General features: G+C 49.4%; 1 protein-coding gene and 1 non-coding gene across 11 annotated transcripts; both read right to left on the bottom strand.

The window, feature by feature from the left end:
- Window positions 1-325: 325 nt before the first annotated feature.
- Window positions 326-397, bottom strand: TRNAE-CUC (transfer RNA glutamic acid (anticodon CUC)). The gene has a single exon. It is a non-coding gene; the product is annotated as a tRNA-Glu (tRNA).
- A 4593-nt stretch (window positions 398-4990) lies between these two features.
- On the bottom strand, window positions 4991-20757 carry TPD52L2 (TPD52 like 2). 10 transcript variants are annotated; one of them, XM_059827091.1, is made up of 9 exons: window positions 20702-20757; window positions 20094-20239; window positions 18808-18956; window positions 17889-17948; window positions 12107-12208; window positions 8069-8095; window positions 7623-7664; window positions 6366-6414; window positions 4991-6151 (listed from the first exon to the last, which is right to left on the bottom strand). In XM_059827091.1, the coding sequence occupies exons 1-9, from the start codon at window positions 20718-20720 to the stop codon at window positions 6056-6058; spliced, it is 690 nt and encodes a 229-aa protein (XP_059683074.1). In that variant the 5' UTR covers window positions 20721-20757; the 3' UTR covers window positions 4991-6055. The 10 variants fall into 10 exon arrangements, with proteins under 10 accessions (XP_059683074.1, XP_059683071.1, XP_059683075.1 ...); XM_059827088.1 differs by lacking the exons at window positions 7623-7664; window positions 8069-8095 and adding an exon at window positions 16311-16370; XM_059827092.1 differs by lacking the exon at window positions 8069-8095.
- Window positions 20758-21382: the final 625 nt, after the last annotated feature.

Below are 21382 nucleotides of genomic sequence, written 5' to 3'. Positions count from 1 at the left end.
CTGCGCCCCGCGGGCGGGCGGGGGCCGGGCAGCCCCGGGCGGGGGCGGCCCCACGGCGCGGGCGGCTCCTCCCGGCGTCGAGCAGCCCCCGGTCGCGGCGGCGCCGCCTCAGCCGCTGCCGCCGCCAGACACCGAGCGGGACCCGGCGACCGACGCGGGAGGGGCCAGCGCGGCGCGCACCGCGCCTGCGCACCGCCGGCACGCAGCGCCCCCGCCCCCGCCGGGCGCGGGCACGCGCCCGCAGCGCGCCGTGCGTGGCCGTGGGTGCGCAACGTGGAGGGGCGGGGGAGGCCGAAAAGCAGGTAGAGCGCGGCAAAAAGGCAACTTCCCTGACCGGGAATCGAACCCGGGCCGCGGCGGTGAGAGCGCCGAATCCTAACCACTAGACCACCAGGGAGCGGTGGGAAACGCTCCCGCCCGCCGCTATTCCCGCACTGCCGCCGGGGGCTGCGGCACAGGGGCCGCAGTGGGGCAGAGGGCTGCTGGGGGCTGCAGGGCGGCTGGGGGCTGCAGTGGGGCTGCACCGGGGCTGGGGGCTGCAGGGGGGGCTGCTGTAGGGGGTCAGGGGGCTGCAGGTGTCAGGGTCTGCAGTGGGGCTGGGGGCTGCAGCGGGGCAGGGGGGGCTGCTGAAGGGGGTCGGGGGGCTGCAGGGGTCAGGGGGCTGCAGCGGGGCAGGGGCCAGGAGCAGCACATCCCCTTTCTGCTGCAGACTTGGGGGTTTGCTGCCTCTGCGGGCGGTGTCCGGGGCGCTCAGCCCCCAGCGCTCACGCACATCGACCCTCGCTTTTCAGTCAGGTTTGTGCAGCACCTTCGTCATCTGCGCTTTTTCTGGGGGTGCTGCACCCCGCCTGCACGTCCCCGGGCGGGCTGCCGGCCTTTGCGCACCCCAGGAGCACGGTGCTGGGCCCGTTCCTTCTGGTGAGCAAACGAGCGCTTACAATTAGAGGAAAACAGGTTTTTGTAAGTGCAAGAGGCTGAGTGTTTTTCCCAGTTGCTCAAGTTTCCTGGCGCTCCTGGCCGCTCCCTGGGGAACGCTGCTGTTCCCCACCATGGGTGAAAGCCCACCTTCCCCCCATCCGGCGTGTCCCGGAGCGGGTGACCCCAGTGCCGGTGCGGGAACGCTGCCCGGGCACCACAGCTCACCCCGGCCGTCCCTCCCGCCACCCCGGCACGGCCCCGCTGGCGTGTGACCTCCCCGCACGGCTCCTTCGGCCTTTCCCGTCTGCCGCCTCTGACTCACGTTTTAAAGAAATGAACGATGATGAATCCCATTTGCCAACGGAGTCATCGCCATTAAATCACATGCATGCGCCCTCTCCTTGCCCCAGCCCCGGCTTCCCTGGGCGGCTGCCGAGGCCCCGTTCCCAGCCCAACTCCGGCACTGATGCTCCAGAGGACACCCGGTGCCCTCTCCCCCTCCGCAACACCGGCTGCGTGCGGGGCTCCCCAGCACCGACCCTGCACCTTGGACCTTGCGCGGAGTCTGCACCCACAAAGAGATGCCGAACCCAGCCCAGCGCCCGCGCAGGGCCAGCCAGGCTGCTCCCACCCCAGGGGCGCAGCGGGTGGGCCCGGGCGGGGAGTCCTGGGCCAGCGCTTGGCTCTGGACGCTGCCCGCTCGGCCGGGGACGCAGCTCCGGGGGGACGAGCGCAGGCTCCTGGAGCAGTTGTGCAACCCCCCTCACAAGCATAAATGTCCAATTCCTTTAAAAACGCTTGCCGTGGTTTCGGCTGAGGGTCGGGACGTGATGCCAGCAGGGAAAAGTGGCTCCTAGCTTTTTGCAATCAGTTGATTTTCAATTCTGTTTATCTGCTTGTTCCCACTTTGTGGGACGGAGGGAGCAATTTGGCTTCCCCCCACCTTGGACGCTGCCGATGAAGCCCCTCACCTCACGCTCCTCTGCCTAAGCCGTCCCGTTTTTGGGCACGGGTGCTCACCCTCTCCTTTAAAGCGATGCAGGTTTCCTTTTGATGGCTCGGGCGGTTCCAGTGCCCTGCACTGGACTTTCCCAAACTCCTTCCCAAGCCAGGCGATTACGGTGCGTCAACCGAGAGCACATGCCCGGCCACTGCACCTCACCTCACACTTTGGGCTTTAGGAAATGATCAAGGGGTTTGTGCTTTGCTGGGAAGAGGGCTCCCATCCTCTTCCTCACGGGCAGGAGACAAACATCACAAATCCCTTGGGAAGTTTTCATTTCAAGCCAAGAGGGTGAGCCTGTCCCTGGCTGCTTGCTGGTGGGGGACGATGATGAGTGCTGAGTCTCTTTCACATGTCAGCACACCCCAAAACGTGGCTTTGGGCTTCCTTGGCAGCGCCTGCTGCTCTCCCTTCCCCGGCGAATCTCAGCTCCCTCCTCTTTGCTGGGTGCTCACCCAGTTACGGACCTAAATTACCCCCCAACCCACCCAGCAGCGCGGCCGAGGCTGGCAGCGGGACCCGGCCGTGCAGACACTGCTGCATGAGCACCCGGCTCGGAAACACGTCAGGAACAGGCCATCTGCGTCACCTGGCCCCGCGCTTCGCACCACCGCTTCGCACCACGGAGACAGCAGAGACGAACCGCAGCAGCGGGAGGTGCGGGAAGAGGCGAGCATCCCCCCGGGGAGGCGGCAGCGCCGGAGGCTCCGCTGTGGGAAAAGCCTCTCGTCAGCTACCGCGTCCCCAGTTGATAGCGTCCGCTCAGCACAGACGCCCCCCAAAACATGGGAGCAGTCAGGGAAAGCCCAGCGAGTCCTCAGCGATGAAGAAAGAAAAGGAAAATCATGTCGTAAAACCAGAGGAGCAGGAAAGAGGAGACGCTGTCTTGGTTGCTGGCTCTGTCGCTGCCTGCGAAGATCCCAACTCTGATGGGGCTCATGTGCTGGCTTCGTTAGCGTAGATTTAATACCGGGATGTTTCGTTTAAGGGAAGCAACAGGAAAAAGAGGGAGGAGAGAGAAGTGACTGTGAAAAAAGCTCCAGGACAAACCCTCTCCGGGCTCCAAGGCGGCAGGAGAGCCACCCAGGGACACCGGGCTGCCCCCGAGCCCCTCCGAGCAGCCCTGGCCCACCGAGGCTGTCAGGGGCTGAACGGAAGGGGAGTATTGCTGTCAAAGCCTTCTCCCCCGGTTGCAACAGAGGAGGCAGGTGCTCACGAGGCTGCCGGGCCTTCGTTTTTGCAGGGAAGGAAGCCGCGTCCCCTCTGTCCTTTGCACGGGACGCTGCAGTCTGGAGCCCAGCCCCGAAGGAAACCAGGGGTTTGCAACCATGAGAGCTGCCAGGAGCGCGCTTAGAAACCGGGAATTGATAAAAACACTGTCAAGCCTGTAACCAGGAAGGGAAGACTTAATTAACCTTCCTTCAAAACACCCAAGATCCCTCGCTGGAAGGGACTGGGGAGGTGGGAAAGCATCTCCCTGCTCCTGGGGCTCTCCCAGGGGAGCTCGCAGCCCCTGCTCACAGCCCGGGCGCTCCCCGCAGCAGCTCTCCTCCAGGATCAGGTATCATACCAACCCCTTTGCTCTTAGACCCAGTTGCAGAGATGTAGTTTTACCTACGGAAGTCAAATAGCAAAAAAAACCCCAACCTTCAAAACAAACAAACAAACAAAACCCCAAACCCCACAAAACCAAAACCAAACCCTCACCACCAAGCAGATGCTTCAAACCTAGCCAGGCATCCTTCCTCTGGCAACACAGCACGCTGAGCAGCTACAGAGCTCTGCTGGCCTCGCTCACAACCTCCATGCCTGCTCTCCACTGCCCTTTTAAATTTAAGAGAGCAGCTCCCCACTCCGGTCATACATTCCCTGCTCCCCCCCGCACCGTGCTGTTTAAATCAGTAGTGACTGCCAGAGCTTCCAAGAAGCTGATTCCCTGAGGTATCGCACGGTAAATCCCAGCCAGCACCACAGCTGCTGCTTTTTCACATTAGAAGTTTCTCCAGCCTCAGCCCCCACTGCCAAGGTTACGGCTGCGACTGCGGTCCCACGCTCCGAGCTCAGGAAAACGGTGTGAGGGAGCTGGAGGCACGTCTGGATGACCTGCGGCCCCGGGAGCAACGTGAGGGTACTCGGAGGATTAAGTGCGGGCTTGCAGCTCCCCAGCCCTCGGCTGAGCACAGGTACATCTCAGGAACCAGCTGGTGTTCAGCATCTTGAAAAGGAAACATCAGACTGTAAGTATTATTTAGTACATCCCTTCACGAGAAAGCAGCCAGAGAGCTGACGGACAAACAAGCCAGAGGGATAGAACAGAGTATTTCAGTTGCTTCTCGCCTCAAGCCGCCGCAGGCGGTTGGTATTTGCCTGACAAGTTCATAACATGCCCCTACAAGCAGACTTCAGTACTGTTAGATAGAACAAGACGAGAACATTCACCCCATTTTCTCCCAAAGGAACGCTTTATTGACAAATTTCCTCACTATTTATCTGTATAGCGAAACAGTTCAATACCCAAGCTCCAGCAGTCCCCGGTCCGCTGGCTCTGTTCCTCGCAGGGAGGCCAGTTCAGTCAAACAAGGAGTGCCAGTAAATGACGCTCTACACTCCATCTACTGCCTAGTACATCTGCCTTCTAGTACTTCATCCTGTGTCCTCAGGTCTGCAGAGGGAGGGGAGCAGGGGTGGGAGAAGCGGAGATGAATCAGCTAAGTGTCAAAACTTGCTTCTCTAAAGAAGGGTCAGAGGCGGTTCGGTCCCTCCAGGGTGGTAAACCCCTAAAACTACCCAGATATGTACATAAGCAAGTCGAAAGACCTGAGTAAGTCCCACTTCGCCGCTAAGGCACAGAATCGCTCACTCTAGGTATTTCTATGCGGAGGCACCTTGCCTAGAATAAGATCAGGCCTCTAGAAGAAAAAATCAGAATTTTTCAGCTCCTGAGCAATGAAGCTGGACATCAAAAGAGCAAAACATCCAGTCCCTGGGGGAACTGGTTGAGCTCCGTGACTCTGCCAGTTTTGTAAACCAATAGAGCTGGGGCTTTCAACTGAAAAACCCGTCCAGTCACATGTACCAAGTGGAGGAGCCCGCAGAGAGCGGAGTCCCCCCAACATAGCGTCCGTGTTGCTAGAGGCAGCTCTGGCCTTTTTAGTCTGGCCCTGGTGCTAGCAGGAGTTCTTCCTCCACGAACGAAGGCATAAACTGAGAAGGGAGAAGCAAGTTTCATACACTCAGGAAACGGAGTGCACCACTGAATTTCACACAAGAGCTGGCTTCTAAGCATGCTGCTACTACGGTATGATGCAAAACTCCAGTGCTCAACATCCAGCTTTATAACCCTTACAGTCTTCTCTATAGAAAAAAAAAATCATAAACAAGTAAAGCGTAAGGTGATGTAAGGCTTGCAATTCAGCTTCAGAGTCCAAGGGAGCATCTCCCTAATATGATGCCAAAGCTGCTTTTTTTTTTTTTAAGCTTTATTTCTTTAAAGTTCATTGCATTTAAAAATAAAGATTTTTAGTTTTGTTAAAGCTAGAGCATTAGTGTAACAACGAGGCAGCTGCTAAGTGAAGTTTCCCTTTTGGGAGCCCAGAAAGAAACCCAACTATTTACCCCATTTACCAGACTACTCTGGTGAGAGCCAGAGAAAACAGTAAGGGGAGAAGCCTGGGAGCTCACCGAGTAGCTGCATGGCATGCCCTGAACAGAGAACGTAGCCAGAAGCTGAAGTTAGATCCCCATGCATTTGGCTTCTCCAATAACTGCCCTCCTCACACTACTCAGGGCGAGGTATCTGTTCCAAGTTATGTCAGACAAGGGAAAACTGGTTTTATCTATACCAGCAGCATTTCTGAGCTACTTCAAGGAAACTCCATCTTACACGCTCTCCCAAAAGGACAGCAGTGATACATTTAATCTACAAACTTTAGTGTAAAATATTATTTGTGTACAAAACTTTGCATTCTCTTTATTTGACTTAGATCCAGCAGCAGTGTCTATGAACGAATGATAGATTTCTCCAGACTGGCTCTCAGCCCCTTCTTGGATTCGCATGTTGCCGTTGTGAAGATTTGGGAGGGAGTGGGCTCGCTCTTGCAGTTGTGCACAGCCGTGCAAAGCCACATGGCAGGTCTAGAATGGAGCGTTGTCTTGTGGAGGCTTGTCTCCAGCTCCGGAGGGGGAGTGGAGGCCGTCAGTGCTATTTTCCCTGCTGCCCACCACCCTGGACTGAAAGGAGAGAGTGAAGAGAGTTAGGATAACAAATGAGCACTGGGAATACCAAGTCAATTCCCCCTCATCAGGGTCACCTACTGTAGCAAAGACTTCACATATCTGAGAGGCCATTTGCCCAAATACTACTCTACAAGAAAAACATTGCAGAAATTAAAGTTCCTGCATAAGGCTTCACGCTATATGTTTACAAGACAAAGCAGACTGTTACCTTTATGGTCCCAACTCTATCTTCAAAAGACTTGAAGGTTGCAGAATTCCTTAAAAAAAGGAGAGGAAAAAAAGAACAAATATGAAGACAAGTTAGTTCTTAACTAAATCAAACCGCACAGCGTGACTGGGCTCTCTGGCCGTTCCCATGCAGTGACGGCAGCACCCAGAACGCTTCCAGCTCCTCACAGCCTTTGGCACACATCTCTCGGGCACACCAGACAAGCACACCACATACAAACTCTGAAGGAAAACATTTACACCATGTGCAATCCACTCAATCACTCAAGCTAAAAATATTGAGGGAAACAAGTCCTAGTTCACTAGGGAATCAACGCACGGTAAGTCGAGAAGAAACTGGCTCTTAATTCTACAAGGCTTCCAACTAAAAGCATGCTGTCTTAAATAACGGAAAGAAAAAGCTGAAAAGGGTTTAAAACAAAGGCTTCATTTTCCCCTATTACATCCCACAGGCAGGACAGGGAAGGGCCACATGCCTGTACCTATGGGCAGTTTCATTACTACAGGAGTGATCATTTGCATCAGGAAATGCTCATAAAAACCACCGTGTAATAGGAAGTCTGATTAATTTATTTCTAGCAAGAAAACCAGGTCAATTGTTTGATAACCTAACAAGCTTCTGTGCTTGTGAACAATTCCAGGGGAGCGCTCTGTACTGAGCAGCTGACTAGTTTCATCTCGGTTATTTTTGTTGCAAAGAATCGCTTTGTATTTGTGCCCATAAATAACCTCCGTCGATCTGGAACGAGGATCACCAGAGAGAGGGCTTCTGTGGGCCTCGTCCAGCCCTGGCAGTCATTTCTCCTGCAAGGAGATCACCGCCTCGTGCACCCCAAGGGCACGTGAGAAGGGCACTGAGCTTCCAGGCTGGAGACAGAGGGTTCAAGTTAGGAGTCATCTCGGCATTAGAGATGGCCATGCTGTACATTGCGAGAGGAGGAATGTAATCCCTGCCCTGCAGGGACCTCTGAAAGCTGCGAATTTCAATTAGACTTCGGTAGAGGTGGGACATGGCGCTTAGTCCAAGAACGACACAGGTGCTAATAACCATAAGAGTCTGGGTAAAAACCCACCCTGAATTACTCAAGCTGCAGGAGGTGGTTACCCCATACTCCGATGGGGTCTGCTTAAGAAGGGAACCAGTTGTACAAGTGAGAACAAAAACCCCAATAATGACGGAGTCAACTGTACTCTCCCACCGACCCCACTCAGGAGACACAGGTATTTGCTACATTACCTCATCGCTGGCATACTTATCGAGTGGCGAATGGAGTAACTGCTACTCGGAAGCATTCAGAATAAGGAGGAAAAAGTTAAATGACAGTTTTATACAGACACCGTGCAAAAGCAGCCTACCCCTCGTTCTTAAGCACTTACTGTCCACACACAGGCTGCTGTGGACAACTGAAGCGTTAGGAGCCAGCCCTCTCTTCCCTTATTTAACAGCTGCAGCCCAGAACTTAATTTTCCAGACACAGGACTGTAAGCACGAATATTTAACTGCTATTAACGGCAAGCCGCAACTGTGATACAAAAGTCAATTACAGGGCACTGGTTTGTGGAAGGTTTCTCAATCTGTGTCAAAAGTGTAGGCACAGCTTGAATAATCAGTTTCCCTTTAACTTCTGCAAGGGCCTGGCGTAGAAACAAATGCTCTTTTAGCAGCCTTGAAGAGTGTCTTACCTAAAGGAATTCGAGAAGGGGTGAGCCCTGGGAGAAGCCACGGGCAGCAGAGAGAAAAGGGAAACAACAGTCAGATACTTGTGCAGATCTAAACACTAAATGCAGGGCAGCTAAGCAGGGACATGGTCACAGGATTATGGGACAGCAAAGTCGACTACCCAGGAGGAAGCCTCTCAAAAGAAATTACAGAAGCAAGCAAAAAACAATTGCTTTTCCTTAACTCAATGCAACCTAAGAGGTTTTTCAGAGAACAACAGCAGCACCTATAGCAACTTAGAGCCAGGGTGCTGGGGAGGAAAAGGAGTGGGTGTGCAACAACCACCACCCAAAACATTTTACCTACTCCTATCCATTGCTTTCATGTGATTTTCTTCTTTTTAGAGCATGCTTTCCTAAACTGAGGATTTTACCAAGTGCTAGCTAATTTGGTAAAGATACCTCCTTCCCCCATTTTCCCCCACAAGCTCTCATACAAAGACAGCATTGCTAGGACTTCTGGTTGAGAACTTCTGTAACAGGAACCTGCAACGGTTCCTGTTAGTAACCTTCGCGTTATCTTGTCAAGCCTGCAAATCTCAAAGTTACAGCTCAGAGAACAAACATCTCAGCATCATAAAGATAAGAATATCTGGATAAAAGGTATCATGTTTACCCCATAACCTGGTTGCCCATTTTTAGGTTTCAAGGCAAACTATCCCACCAGGCTACCAGATTTCCACGTGTGATCTTGCAGTGTAGTAGCACCTCAGTAGTCTGAAATAACAGACCGAGGTTTCCTACTTCTACTAGTAAGGCGACCAGGATGCTCTAAAGGGGCTTCTCTTACCAGAAGCAGTGTTTTATTCCACTTAAATATAATTTTTGTCTCTGCAGCAGGAAGCAGTCATGGCAAGTTGGATCTGAAGTACTTGGCAAGGAGTACAAGGGCTTTTCCTTACAGCCAGAGTGAGGACGTTAGGCTTTGTGGTTTCATTTCCCCGTGCATCCAAGTCAGCTCTTTGGCAGGGTAGACTCCTTGAAATGCTGTCTTTGCATGCAAAATAAATTAACTTTCTACTTACTCTTGCTTAAAGGAGAACAACGCAGATAACACATGTCCATGCACCATGCTACTCTGCATGCAACACCACAAGCACTGGCTCGTTTGTTCAGTATCTTGGCCTGGACCTAGCAGTAACCCTTTTCCTCCTTTCATAAGGATTGAAAGTTTACATAAATTCAGGAATTTGCAGGCACCTTTGGGGCTCGGGCTAACATTTTCTAATGAATTTGCTTGTAGTATTATGTACAGCAGCAAACATGAGGTGTATTGGGGAACACAAAACCACAAAGCAAGCTGTTATCAACAAAAAGAAAACACTTCAATTTTGCAGTTTGCTGTGGTTGGTAAAATGCAGGAACAGAATGTCTAAAAGCCAATTTACTTTTTAACTGTAAGTGGAGATAACAATAAAAAGCTGAATTGGCCAAGATTTGAAGAAATCCCACCCACTAATTAAGCTACATTTTCTCCCCTCAAGGCAAGCTAATAGAGCAACGGCATTAATACAGTTAGCGCACAGTTACCACATTAACTTCACAATGTCTCCTCACAATCCACAGCTATAACATTTAAAGTTATTTTGACCAGAATACAGTGACCCTAAAGATTTAACCCAGGGACACATTACTTTTATTTCATAGCACTTTGGCCCAACCATTTTTAATGGAATTACGACTACGCCCTCCATGTATCAGAGGTGTTTGTCCCATTCATCACGCCTTCCTTGCATTTATCAACCGGTGAAGGCTGACTAAACAAGGAAATCCCTTCTGTTATCTCAACACTTCCAGTGATGGAAAATAAACTTGCTTTACAAGTGAATTTGTAGTGTAAAAGGGAAAAATAAAGTACAGTAATGGAGGTTGCAGTGTAGGCTACTAGGCCTGTAAGAGAGATTCCCTGGGAACAGAGATCATCCCCACTCGTTCAGAGAAGTGATCACAACAATGCAACAGACTTCACTCCTCGTCAGCTCTGATCACATATCAGAACACCATTCACAGTTTCACCTGGCAAGGGCAGAAAGTGGGACAGTTCCTGCAGAAACTCATGCTCAGAATTAAACCATATTCAGAATCAGAAATATGATGTATAAGACTTCAATGCAGCATGGGAGACAGAAGTCTGTTTATATACGCACAGAAAAACTGAAAGTCTTAAAAAAAGTCATTACTGTGTTCCCTCAGAGGGCCACATATACAAAGCAAATCCTGCTGCAATAACTTTGGCAGGGATTCCCAAGTTATAAGACAGAAGCTGCCTCTATTTCCTAATAGATCACCCAAGATATTAGCTATAAGAAGGAATGCAGGTGTTTAAATTTATGATTAATGCTGAGCAATACCATTGCTGCAAAGGTCTGACTGCTTTGTAGTCAGCCAGGCCAGCACCCACAGCCAGTTTTCACTATGACTATGACAGGGCAGCTCTGTCACCAGGAGTGACACGCTCTTCACTCGGCCACGCATCCCCTCCCTCCATCATCTGCTCCTGGGATGGCACAAACGTTTCTGCAGCTGCACGGTGAATTGGATTCTCCCAACCAAAAGACAACAAGCAGGACCAACCCTGTCAAAACGGCTTCTTCTGGTGGCAACACTGCTTCAGGAGTTCCCCGTTTGGTCCAAAAAGCACAGTTCTCATCTTTTTGCCACAACAGCCTGACCAGACTGCAGAAGTCAGGCACCAAATTTACTTCACTATTATCAGTTTAGCAAAATCTATTACCACCCAACTTGTGCCAATATCGGTCTGCTGTGACTACATGTAAATCTCTTCTTCCAATAGACTAGGTAGTTTCCCAGAAAGAAAAATTAAAACTTGAATACGGGAAAGGGTAGGAAGCCAGCTAGTCCTCTGCCAAATTCAGAGAAGTGAGCTACTGAAAACACCAAAAATTACCCTCCAGGAACACAGTAAATAACTCACTGAGGACAGAACTAGAATAAGTCAGTACTATGTGATCAGAAGCCAACAAGTTCTTACCACTTGGATACTCCCAGCCACAGTGGAATAGGAAATTCCCTACAAAGAACGACAGCTACCCATTCAATCCAAGGTCTGATACATCATGTTAAATACAAGCTCTAAGAATACTTCCTTGCTAGCCTAGACAGTTGTATATTCAGAATTAGCTCTCAGTTCCAAGAAAAGTGCGTTCAGGGTACTTCGCATGAAAAACTTGGGACATCACCATTAATGGGGAAAGCAATCCTTAGCTTAAACTTCTGAAGATCAGGTAAATCACCAATTCTAACCTCCAACTTTGTACAGCTGAGGAACTCGCAGAGCAAGAACCTCAGCCAGCAACTGAGGGAACCATCCCCCCCCACTTTCCGATTCAGAGAGGTTTAAATCTGCTATTACCTCAGCAGTCATCTGCTTAAGGAATCTAGATAACCACCAACCACAAGACGACATTTTTGATGTTGTCATAACCTATTAATCAATTCATATCTTTCAATCTACATGACATAACTGTGCCTGGAAGGCGTACTGCCCTTCGCCATGGAAAGCTGACACACAGGGCTTGAAACTGCATGAAATGCAGCATCCAGACTTTGCCCCATTTTAAAGCGTAACAGAGCACAGGAGTGATGACCCCTTTCTAATCCTAAGCAGTAACACTGAGAAAACACACCTCCATAATCCAGAAATGAATGGAAAAGGTAAACTTTAATACTAGTTTCTTACATATGACATAAAAGCTGCAGTGAAACCATATGACAGTAAAAAGGGGAAGGCTGCTAAAAACATTCTGTCAGTTCTCCTAAGCCAAATCAAACTTAAATGCCTTAGAACAGGTTTTATCCTGTCAACAAGTATTTAACCTGTCCTAAACGACAATATACAGGGCCACCCAGAAGAAGGTAGTCCATCAACAGCAATGTGCTGCCGACTAAGCAGAAAAATGGAAAAAAGCCTAGTTATTGTCTAAGTCTCATTACTGTTTGAAACCAAGATCAAAGCACCAGAGAGCAAAACAGAAATCTTACCTCATGTCACCAAGTTTCCTGCTGATAACAGAACCTACATTGGAAAGGGCTGCTGAAGTCTTCTGTCCTGCCTGGGAAAGGGTTTCCTGGGTCTTCTTATAACTAAATAGAAAAAACATCATAGATTGAACTAACAGGTAGGATCTGAAAGCAAAAAGGATCCCCCCCATTTTGAAAAAGGAACCCATATTAAAGGAAAGAAGCTAGGTTAGTGAGCTGCACTGACTTTACTGAAAGAGTCTCTTCCAGCCTTGCATATATTCAAAGACTGGAAGTTGTTAAAAAAGCAGCAAGCATAGGATTAACCTTTCCATGCACTCACTTTACCATTTTGACCGTACGTTCTTAAATCTGACAAATATTTGAAAAAACAATAAAACCAGCCCAATTTTCCATGTGGAAACTCTTAATACCATAGCTTCGTATCCTATTTGCTCTACAACCATCTTTTGGTCTCCTTGAAAAAATAAGTCTAGGAACCTATTCCATAACATGCTTGCAGCCTTGAAATAGTTACAGCATTTGTTGTAGGGTTAGGGTATGGAGGAAAGAGGCAAGACTAACATCACTGTATAGAAAAGAAACGCAGGAATCAGCATTAGCTCTACAACTGCAGTTCTGAAATACATTGGTAGAGAAGTTTCCTATCAGTTACCATTAACCACAATACATAAGTCGTCTGACAGCTTGTACTTGTCAGCTGATTACATTTGAGTTTATACCAGAGCTGGAGAAGATAGACACTTGAGAACCTTTGTTTCCTTCAGATGAGACTAATCTCAGGTACAAAGATTCTTTGAGCCACTTTCATTAACTCATCCTCTCTAAACTATTCCACAGTTGGTGATTAACATCTAGATTTATGGCATTCTTCAAATTACTAAAAAAACCACTCAGGCTGGAAAACAACTTCAACAATTTAAGCCAAGTTTTCTTATTCCAAATATTTAAACTTGAGATTATTTTTTTGCCTGACTAGGCTATTTAGGAGAAGGGCATTATAAACAGCCTAACGTTCTCTCTCACGCCTGAGCTCCCAAAGCTAGAAGCACCACGATGACAGCTGACTTATTTATCTCTCATTCTCTCCAGAATGAAGTGCACCACAGCACCTGAATTACAACCATCTGGTTTGTTGTTTGGTTGGATTTTGGGTTCTTTTTTTTGTTTAAGACCACAGCCAAGTATTTCTGAATCAAGAATGTACACAAGACTTATGCAGAACAGGGCAAAACCACATCAGCTTTACCTTCCCTCTTCCTGCTCCCGAAAGAAAATTCCTATAACCCACACATTTTTCAGACCAATTCCTCTTGAATTCAGTGACTCCAGAAGAACCTGAGCGTGCCCCAACAGCAAGGCCTCACTACTGTTTCTCCACAGCACAATCTTTTGCAAGAAGTAGTCATCTCAGGACAATTTAGGAGTGAATTGATCAGCATCAATGCTGCTTGCTCTTACACGTGTCTTCCTGTCACAATAACTGTGTTTGAACCTGAGGGCCAAAGCTGCTTTGGAAGAGGAGGATCTCAATCCCTGCCTTCAGCAGTCAGGCTCCTCCGTGGCTGACTGAGTCCTACCATGGGATTTGATTTACAGCTGCCTAACAGCAACATCGAAGACCTCATGCTCACTGAAGTATGTTGCACTGACTCTACGTCTGCTTCGCTCTCAACTCTACAAGATCAGCGTTGAGCACCAGAGCAGCAATGAGGGGAATGGTTTACAGACTCAAAGGACACCATCGCGCCATGCACGCACTGCAAACTCCCAGGTATCATGTCTAGCTTCAGCAGATAAAGGCCAGATATTTTCCAACTGTATTTTCCACACTTGACAGCAGCATTCTTAAGACAACTGAAGATCTAGCACTCCAGTGCTGCTCCTTCTGCCTAAGTGTGCTCCTTCATGATGCCAGCACAACTGTTTGTGCTGACTCAGTAATCTAGATCAAGGAAACGATCCGGCTAAAATATAAACTTGGAAGAACAAAAAAAGACAGCAATAGCCAGATCAGATCGCCAGTCTAGTCCTGCATCCACAGCTCACACCTTCACTGCTGCAACACAGGAGGCAGAGGCAGGAAAGTGCAGCTGAGATGAGAAGCTCTTTAACCCAGAACTGCCAACAGACACACATGTGGAACAGCATCTGTGACAACCAGGGATCAGGTTATACAAGACTTTAATGCAACTTAACTACGCCCAGCCCTGACCTAAAAGTCGCAACTACTCTCCTGCAAGAGACACAGCCAGGTTTACCATGGCTTTAAATTCACAATCACTCACTTTCTTCCCTTAACCAGTACAAAGCACAATAGAGTAATCCAAATCTGAGAGTAGTGAATATGAGCTCTGATTAATACCTTGCTCTACTAACAGGCAACTGGCTGCAGCAGAAGCTGCAGAAATTATCTCTGCCCTGTGGTATTCAAACATTTCACTGCATCCCTCTCCTATAAACCCTGATAGGGAGGCGCCAGACCTGCACCCTCAAATCCTCCTTTATCCATCAATACCAGCTTCCTCTCACTTCCTCTTATCCAGCAATCACCATTTGGGGTGTCTGGCTAAGTACACAAACCATCTAACTCATTTTGTGTCCTGGTTACAATGAAACTGCAGCTAGGGACAGACTGGGCTGATTTCTGTCCTGTCTATGTACTGCTTGCAGAGGGCAAGTCAAGCTCTGTGGCTGGGAACGGTGGCTACCAGGAAATTCAGCAGTGCACAAAAGCACCGTCAGGTCATGAGTTAGGCCCATTCCCAGTTCGGTCAGGATGCCTGTTAGCTATACTGCAGAGAAGCTCTGAGACAGGAAAGAGGATGCATTTGCATAAAAAACCCAAAACATATGAATAAAACCTCATCCTTGGATTCCTTGAACTTGACTCCTCACATTTACTGAGTTTTAGACAAAGGAAGTAGAAATTCTGTTTGTTTTCTGAAATGTTGCTGGAATCTTGCTTTTCAAGCCCCCTCACCTCTCCATTTTAATCAGCGTCTGCCTTGCTAGCATGAATTGTCACTGCCTGGCGCCAAAGCAAGCAGGAAAACTAGCATGCCACAGCTATTCAGGCCTTAAGTGCTCTACAAAAGCATGCTTCCGCCACATTTCTGGCACTTACTAAGTACAAGGAAACAGATATAACGAGAAGTTTTCTATTCTAGCAGGCACACCCATGGAGGAACACTGATTAAACACTGCTGGAGTCAGTCACAGTGTCAGCAAGCATAAAAACCAAAGTCATCTTATTTAGCAAGTGAAATAGTGACAATCTACATCTTCTTAATCTAGAAAACATACATGGAACATTGAAAGTAGAGTCCGCATACTTCAAAGCTGTTTCTGATACTCCTACTTTTTATCACCGCTCATCTTCCACCCGTCTTAAGACAAAAACCTTCTATTCACACACCCTGCCAATAACAAGCCAGCTCAAAGGACTGAATTTCATACCCACTCCAGAGATCAGGAAAAGCTGGCTTACCTAAGATCATGGTTTAAATCAGTTCAGGAAACAATGTCACTACCTGCCTGCTCCCACTGCATCACTGTAAAGTATTCCCCTATATACTGTGGGAAAGATGCAGTGAGAAGGACGAAGGCCAACTTCTATATGCTTTCATAATTTAGTCCAGATGAGAATCTAATTCCAGGCACTTAATAAAAACATGGCTAAGAGACCTTCGCAGCCAACAATCGGAGTATAACAGCTGTGAGGTTTAAGCTGTTCAAGTCCATTTGGGGCCCCAACATGACAGAACAGCTGCCTTGGATGCTACAGCTCTATTCGTTCTCATCAGGTACCACAGCAAAATGAAAAGCTCCTGCTCTCTGCAGAGCATGTTGAGGGGAACAAGAAGAGGTCAGCCTGGCTATTCCACAGCTTGTCAGCTGAAGTTATGATGTGTGGCACACAGGTCTCAGCTACCCGGTGGCTTCAGCCAGTTTTCCTCTGAGAGCAGGCAGGCATTTGAAGAGTATCACTTGGACCAAAATGAAATCATTGAAATACTGACCTGAGGAAAAGTTCCCTCTCCCTGAAGAGGCATTTTTTGGGTTAAAAAAAGTGAAAGCTAGAAAAGATAAATGTTTAAATAGATCTAGTTGAAGCAGAGGACTGTGAGAAGGGGCACAGAACGTTAGTGGCAGCAGGCTGTCATGAAAGCATTTGTTAACGCTGAAGGTTAAAGACACTCACGCTTCTGATTGAGTTAATTTTTCATTCCAGTCCTCCAGTGTGCTGCTGGCTGAAAGATATCTACAAACACAATGGAGGTTAGATACAGCGCCAAGACTCACTACAGATGCTTCTTTTGACACTTTCTACATTATTAGCGTCTCTTTACACTTAAGGCATTATAGGCTTTATTTCTCTGACAATAGCTTCCCCCCTTCTCTACTACAGCCAGAGGGAAAAGAGCTGTTGTTTGAGAGGTGGGGAGACACCTAAGCCACAGTTTCTTTCTTATTTAAGCACATTCAAACACTGAGCGCAAAGAAACAAAGCCTGCGGTTTAGAAGGTATCAGGAACTGGAAGACGTTGCATCTTCTGCTCCCTTCCTACACGCTGCGTGGCGGCTATGTATTGCAAGCAGAGAGTGAGCTGAGCTCAAGGCCAAAAAAAAATCTGACTGCCACACCCACAGCTGTGCTTTACCAATATAGCATGACCCGGACAAACTGTTAAACCTAGTTTCATTTTCCAATTTTTAGAAATCATGTTTCCCTACATAGAAAACAGTACCTTAGGGCTTGTGAGAATTAACACTGCAGGCACAGAACAAACAAGAGTACTACAGAAAGTGTCTGCTACCAGCTCAGACAACGCACAGAGGTGCTCAGAGGAGGTGACATTTCACAGGCAGTTCACGTCACCCAGAAGTGTAACTCTCCCCAATTAGATCAGTGCCCTCTTGCCTAATTGATGGGATGTTCCCAATCCACATTTTCCTCTAGCTAAATAATTATCTCCTTCAACACATGACATAGAAGGGAGAGAATCTTCAGTGCAGAAAACATTCAAGGGCTCCCTTATGTTCAGCTATGCAGCAGGAATCAAAATGATTCATGTCTAATATGAACAGAGGTCTAATACAATTAAAGAATATATTCTAGAGACAAGAAGTAGCCAGATGTTCTTTGTCCGCATTTGTCACCTGCTCGTATATACTGCAAAGACTAAAATTCATGGTTTTCTAGTGTTGACGTCAGCAAAAAGGTTCACATACATCAATGGGGAAGAACCACTGCATGGCAGCTTTCAAAAGCTAACTTGCATTTGCACAGCCCCAGTTTCCAGCTACAGGTAAATACCTTCAGGCACCCTCTCTCCCGGGTGGCCGTATAGAAAGGCAATAATCAAAGTGTTCCTACCACATCTGATGACGAGAAGAGAAGTAGTTTCACAGTAAAAACAGAGGTTCACTAGCAAGACATCCGATGATGACAGACTAACCTACGGGTGACCAGCTAAAGGGAAACCGTGGTTGATTTTTTGCATTTTTCTTTTAGAAAGTGTGGTCTGGTAACTGATTGGAATTTTTCTTCTGCAGTAGCAAGACCATGAGAGAGATGATAGCAGTAATATTTACTCATCTCCTCTGCGATTGAGGGATGCTTATAGCTGGAAGCCAGGCATGCTGCTAATAACAGTCCTGCTTCCCCATGCCTCCAGCTCCCAATCAACCCCTGATGCCTGTGAGAACAAGTAGCAGCACAAATCGGGGAACGCAGCAAGGAGCAGGGAGGTGTTGCTGAGGAGCCCGAGGCACTCACAAGTCAGACTGTGTCACTTTGTCATTCCACTCTCCAAGTTTCTCAGATGTTTTCACATAACTAGAAACAGAAAGTGTTAATGAATATAACTTGAATATTCATTTTTTAGACGACAATGACACAGATTTCAGTTACAAAGGAATAACAGAAATCAGGCAGGGATGTAGGAGGGAAGACAAGGAAAAAGGGAAAGAATCAACAGTGAGATGAACAGCTCAACAATCTGGTCTGCAGTAGCACTGTCAGTGCTAAATTCCAGTTAAGTTACATGAAACGTTTTAGATCGAACGATATCTCTATGGGTATCAAGAGCCCTTTACATTCGGGCACAACTGCAGGGTCAAACTTACCTCTTTGACTCTCCTTTTGGCACTGTCAAACGCTGCAGTGACCATACCCTTAAGGCCTGTTCAGGAACAGTCAGTCTAGTGTCCAATCTTCTTTAGGCAGAGATGACTACACGTAATGCACACTAATATTAGGGCTTTTTTTCCTAGGAAGTGCAGGCTTTTTAATTCAAGCTATATAACTCAGGAAATAGCTTCTGAACTAGCACTAAGCAGTAGAGCTTTGGAACATCTTGCACTTCTCTTTGAGCCCGAGTTCAGAACAAGGTAGCAGCAGTCTATGTCTCAAAGAATGGGCAAAAATGGGCAAATTGAACTGTCAAGGGGTGATCTAGATCTCTAACATCATGGGAAAGAGCATCCAGATCACAGATATGAAAGTTCTGTTTATGCTGACAAAGACATGATGCATGGGAGCAACGAAATGAGTAGTTTTAAGTGCCTTTTACTCTATACACCCATCAGAGCAAAAGCTTCCAGCCACTTGGAAGAGCCCTGGAATATGCTGCTGGGAATTAATTTACTATAGAGTCATATTTAAATGTGAAATGTGCATCATGAGCAACACTTACGCATTGGAGACTTGGACATCATGCCAGCTTTTAGACAGGTTTTGCTTTAACCCATCCAAGGGAGTCAAACCCAGCTTCCTCTTCAGCTCTCCACAGTGCCTCTCTTTAGCAGCCAGAACTTGCCTGAGAGTACCAATTTCTTCTTCAACCTTAGAGAGAGGCAGAGGTTTGTCTTAAATCACAGTTCAGTCAAATTCTGAAAATTAAGCCAACTTTCTGCTTCCCTCAAAACTAGCAAGATTTCGTTAACATGCATTTAAAGAATTGATAGGAACTTCGGGTGCACATGGAACAATTCAACTGAACGTGAACGGTGCTGGAATGAGAGGCCTACAGCTCAAGACTCCAGTCAGGAAAACATCCATACAAGTCACTGTACTGGCGACTTAATGGCACCACGATTAACAGGACTCATTTCTAGCATTGTAATTTCAACAGTAGATAAAAATCAGTTGCTAAACCTTATTAACTAAGGCTTCTTCCTTACGATTCTTTTCCTCTGATGTCATTAAAGCAAAGACTTTTTCCTCAGAGATCTTTCTTGGAAGATTTTCAACGTACTCTTGAGTTGTTTCTGGGCAGAGAGGGTTCATTTCTACTTCAACTGCAGCTCACCAAGATCTGCGTGACCATCCAGAGCAGCAAAGTCCTCCCTTGCTAAAACTTGCAAGTCAAAGAATCACCACTAGATTCTCAAATGACAGAAAGGACTGCAGAAGGAAAGCTGCCGTGATCTTCAGCTACATACCAGACAGAAGTTAAAAACTGACTTTTAAGACCCAAAAAGTGCCCAAAATTTAGGATATTGTGTTACAAGCTCTCAGCTCTTCAAAAGCATACAGGCACCAAAAATAGCTGCCTATAAAGTGTAATAAATATTTAAGCAAAAAAGGGAGAAAAAGAAAGCACGTTAAGGACTCCATTGTTTCAGCTTCCTAAGGAAAAATGAGTTTCTTTTGCATACCACTTGCCTGAAGTGTTTTCACTCCTCAAATGGAGCTAAAAGCCTAGATTAAGCTCACGGCATCAAAAGCCACTTATTTCCTTACAGCCCTAAATTAAGTCATTCTGGGAAAGAGCATGCAACATCGCACGTTGTTTGAAGTACCTGCCAGCTTTGTGCATTTTAACAATTAGCTGAGAGATCCAAAGGTAACACCACTGCAAAATTAAAAAAAAAACCCAAGCCAAGTCCTTCTCCCGTGGCTCCTGCTTGTTCCTTCCCAGCAGAACAGAACTGCGGCCACCCGCGGACCCCGCTGCCAGACGCCCCAGCGCCCCGTTACCTTGGCAAGCTCGGATCTCAACTCCTCCTCTTCAGCAAGAGTCAGCCCCTCGGGCGCAGAGGTCCTGGCCGAAGCCGCGCTATCCACGGGAACATCTGTCATGGCATCCGACAGCAGACCTTTGTTGGGAGAGTTAAGGTTGATATCTGTCACAGACAAGGAGCAGAGGGCAGACAGAATAAGCAGCCAGCAAGCGAAGCACGTTATGCAAACCTGGGCGGCCTGAGGGGAAAGGTGAGGAAAGGGGCTTCGCGGAAAGAGGAAGAGAAACCTCCAGCGGAGTTTCCTCCACGACCATCTATCAGAAGCGGCAGAGGCACCGGGCTCTGCCCCCCGAACAGCGCTCCGCTGCCCGGCACCGGCCGCTAAACACCCGCGGGGCCCACGCGAGCCCCGGGGGCGGGGGCGAGCCGCCAGCCCGCTCCACAGGGCCCTGCAGCCGCAGCCCCCGGAGGGGCCCACCCGCACGGCGGCCTCTCTCCCCGCACGGCAGCAGCCCCCCGCCCCGGGGGCCGCCCCGTCCCCCCGCTCGGGGCCGCCCCGACCCCGGGGCCCCCCAGCACAGGGCGGCCGGAGGCGAAGGCCCCGTCCCCGGCCGCCGCCCCTACCCTGGCTCGCGCTCTCCATGGCGGCGCCCCAGGCCCGTCCAGCCGCCGCCGAAGAAGCCGCCGCCGCCGCCGCCGCCCCCCGTGACGCAATCAGCGCCGCGCCGCCCGCCCGCTTCCGGGGAGGGTCGCGGGGAGAGCGCGTCAGCCGCCGCGTCGCCACGGCGACGGCGCCACGTTCCCCCCCCCCCCCCCCCCCCCGCCGCCGCCGCCGCCGCCGCCTACCCCGCACCGGAAACGGCGGCTGGGCGGGGGTGACGTCATGGGGCGGGGTGACGTCATGGGGCGGCGGCTCCGCTCCCCCCGGGGGTCAGCGGGGCCGGGCGGGGCCGGCAGTGCCGTGCGCCCGGCCCGAGGGAAGGGGGCAGCACCAGCACGGGCCTCCCGGGCCCGGCCCCGCCGCCCCCGGCCCGGGCCACCCCCGGCCTGCGCCACCGGGCGGCGGGCAGCCCCGGCCGGCTCCGGGCCCCCGCCCCGGCCGGGCCCCGTGCGACCCCCGGGCAGCCCCGGCTGCGGGCCCCGCAGCCCGGCCCTTGTCACCGGCCCAGGCGGGAGCCCGGGGGCCGCTGCAGGCCGGCGGCCTTCTCCCGCCGAGCTCCTTCATTAACCCTGACAAGTCACCGCCATGAGGCACCGCGCTGCGTTTCCCCCCGTCCGACCCATCGGCCTCTGCAGGGCTTGGGG

Source organism: Gavia stellata, chromosome 20 (genome assembly GCF_030936135.1).
Source record: "Gavia stellata isolate bGavSte3 chromosome 20, bGavSte3.hap2, whole genome shotgun sequence".
NCBI lineage: Eukaryota > Metazoa > Chordata > Aves > Gaviiformes > Gaviidae > Gavia > Gavia stellata.
This window is presented reverse-complemented; position numbering and strand designations above follow the sequence as displayed.

What these genes read in the sequence shown, in the direction of transcription:
- TPD52L2 (XM_059827091.1), bottom strand. An exon ending in ATAAGTATGCCAGCGATGAG is followed by an intron (nt 6,415 to 7,622) that starts GTAATGTAGCAA and finishes CCTTTTTTTAAG; the next exon opens with GAATTCTGCAACCTTCAAGT. An exon ending in ATAGAGTTGGGACCATAAAG is followed by an intron (nt 6,152 to 6,365) that starts GTAACAGTCTGC and finishes CTCTCCTTTCAG; the next exon opens with TCCAGGGTGGTGGGCAGCAG.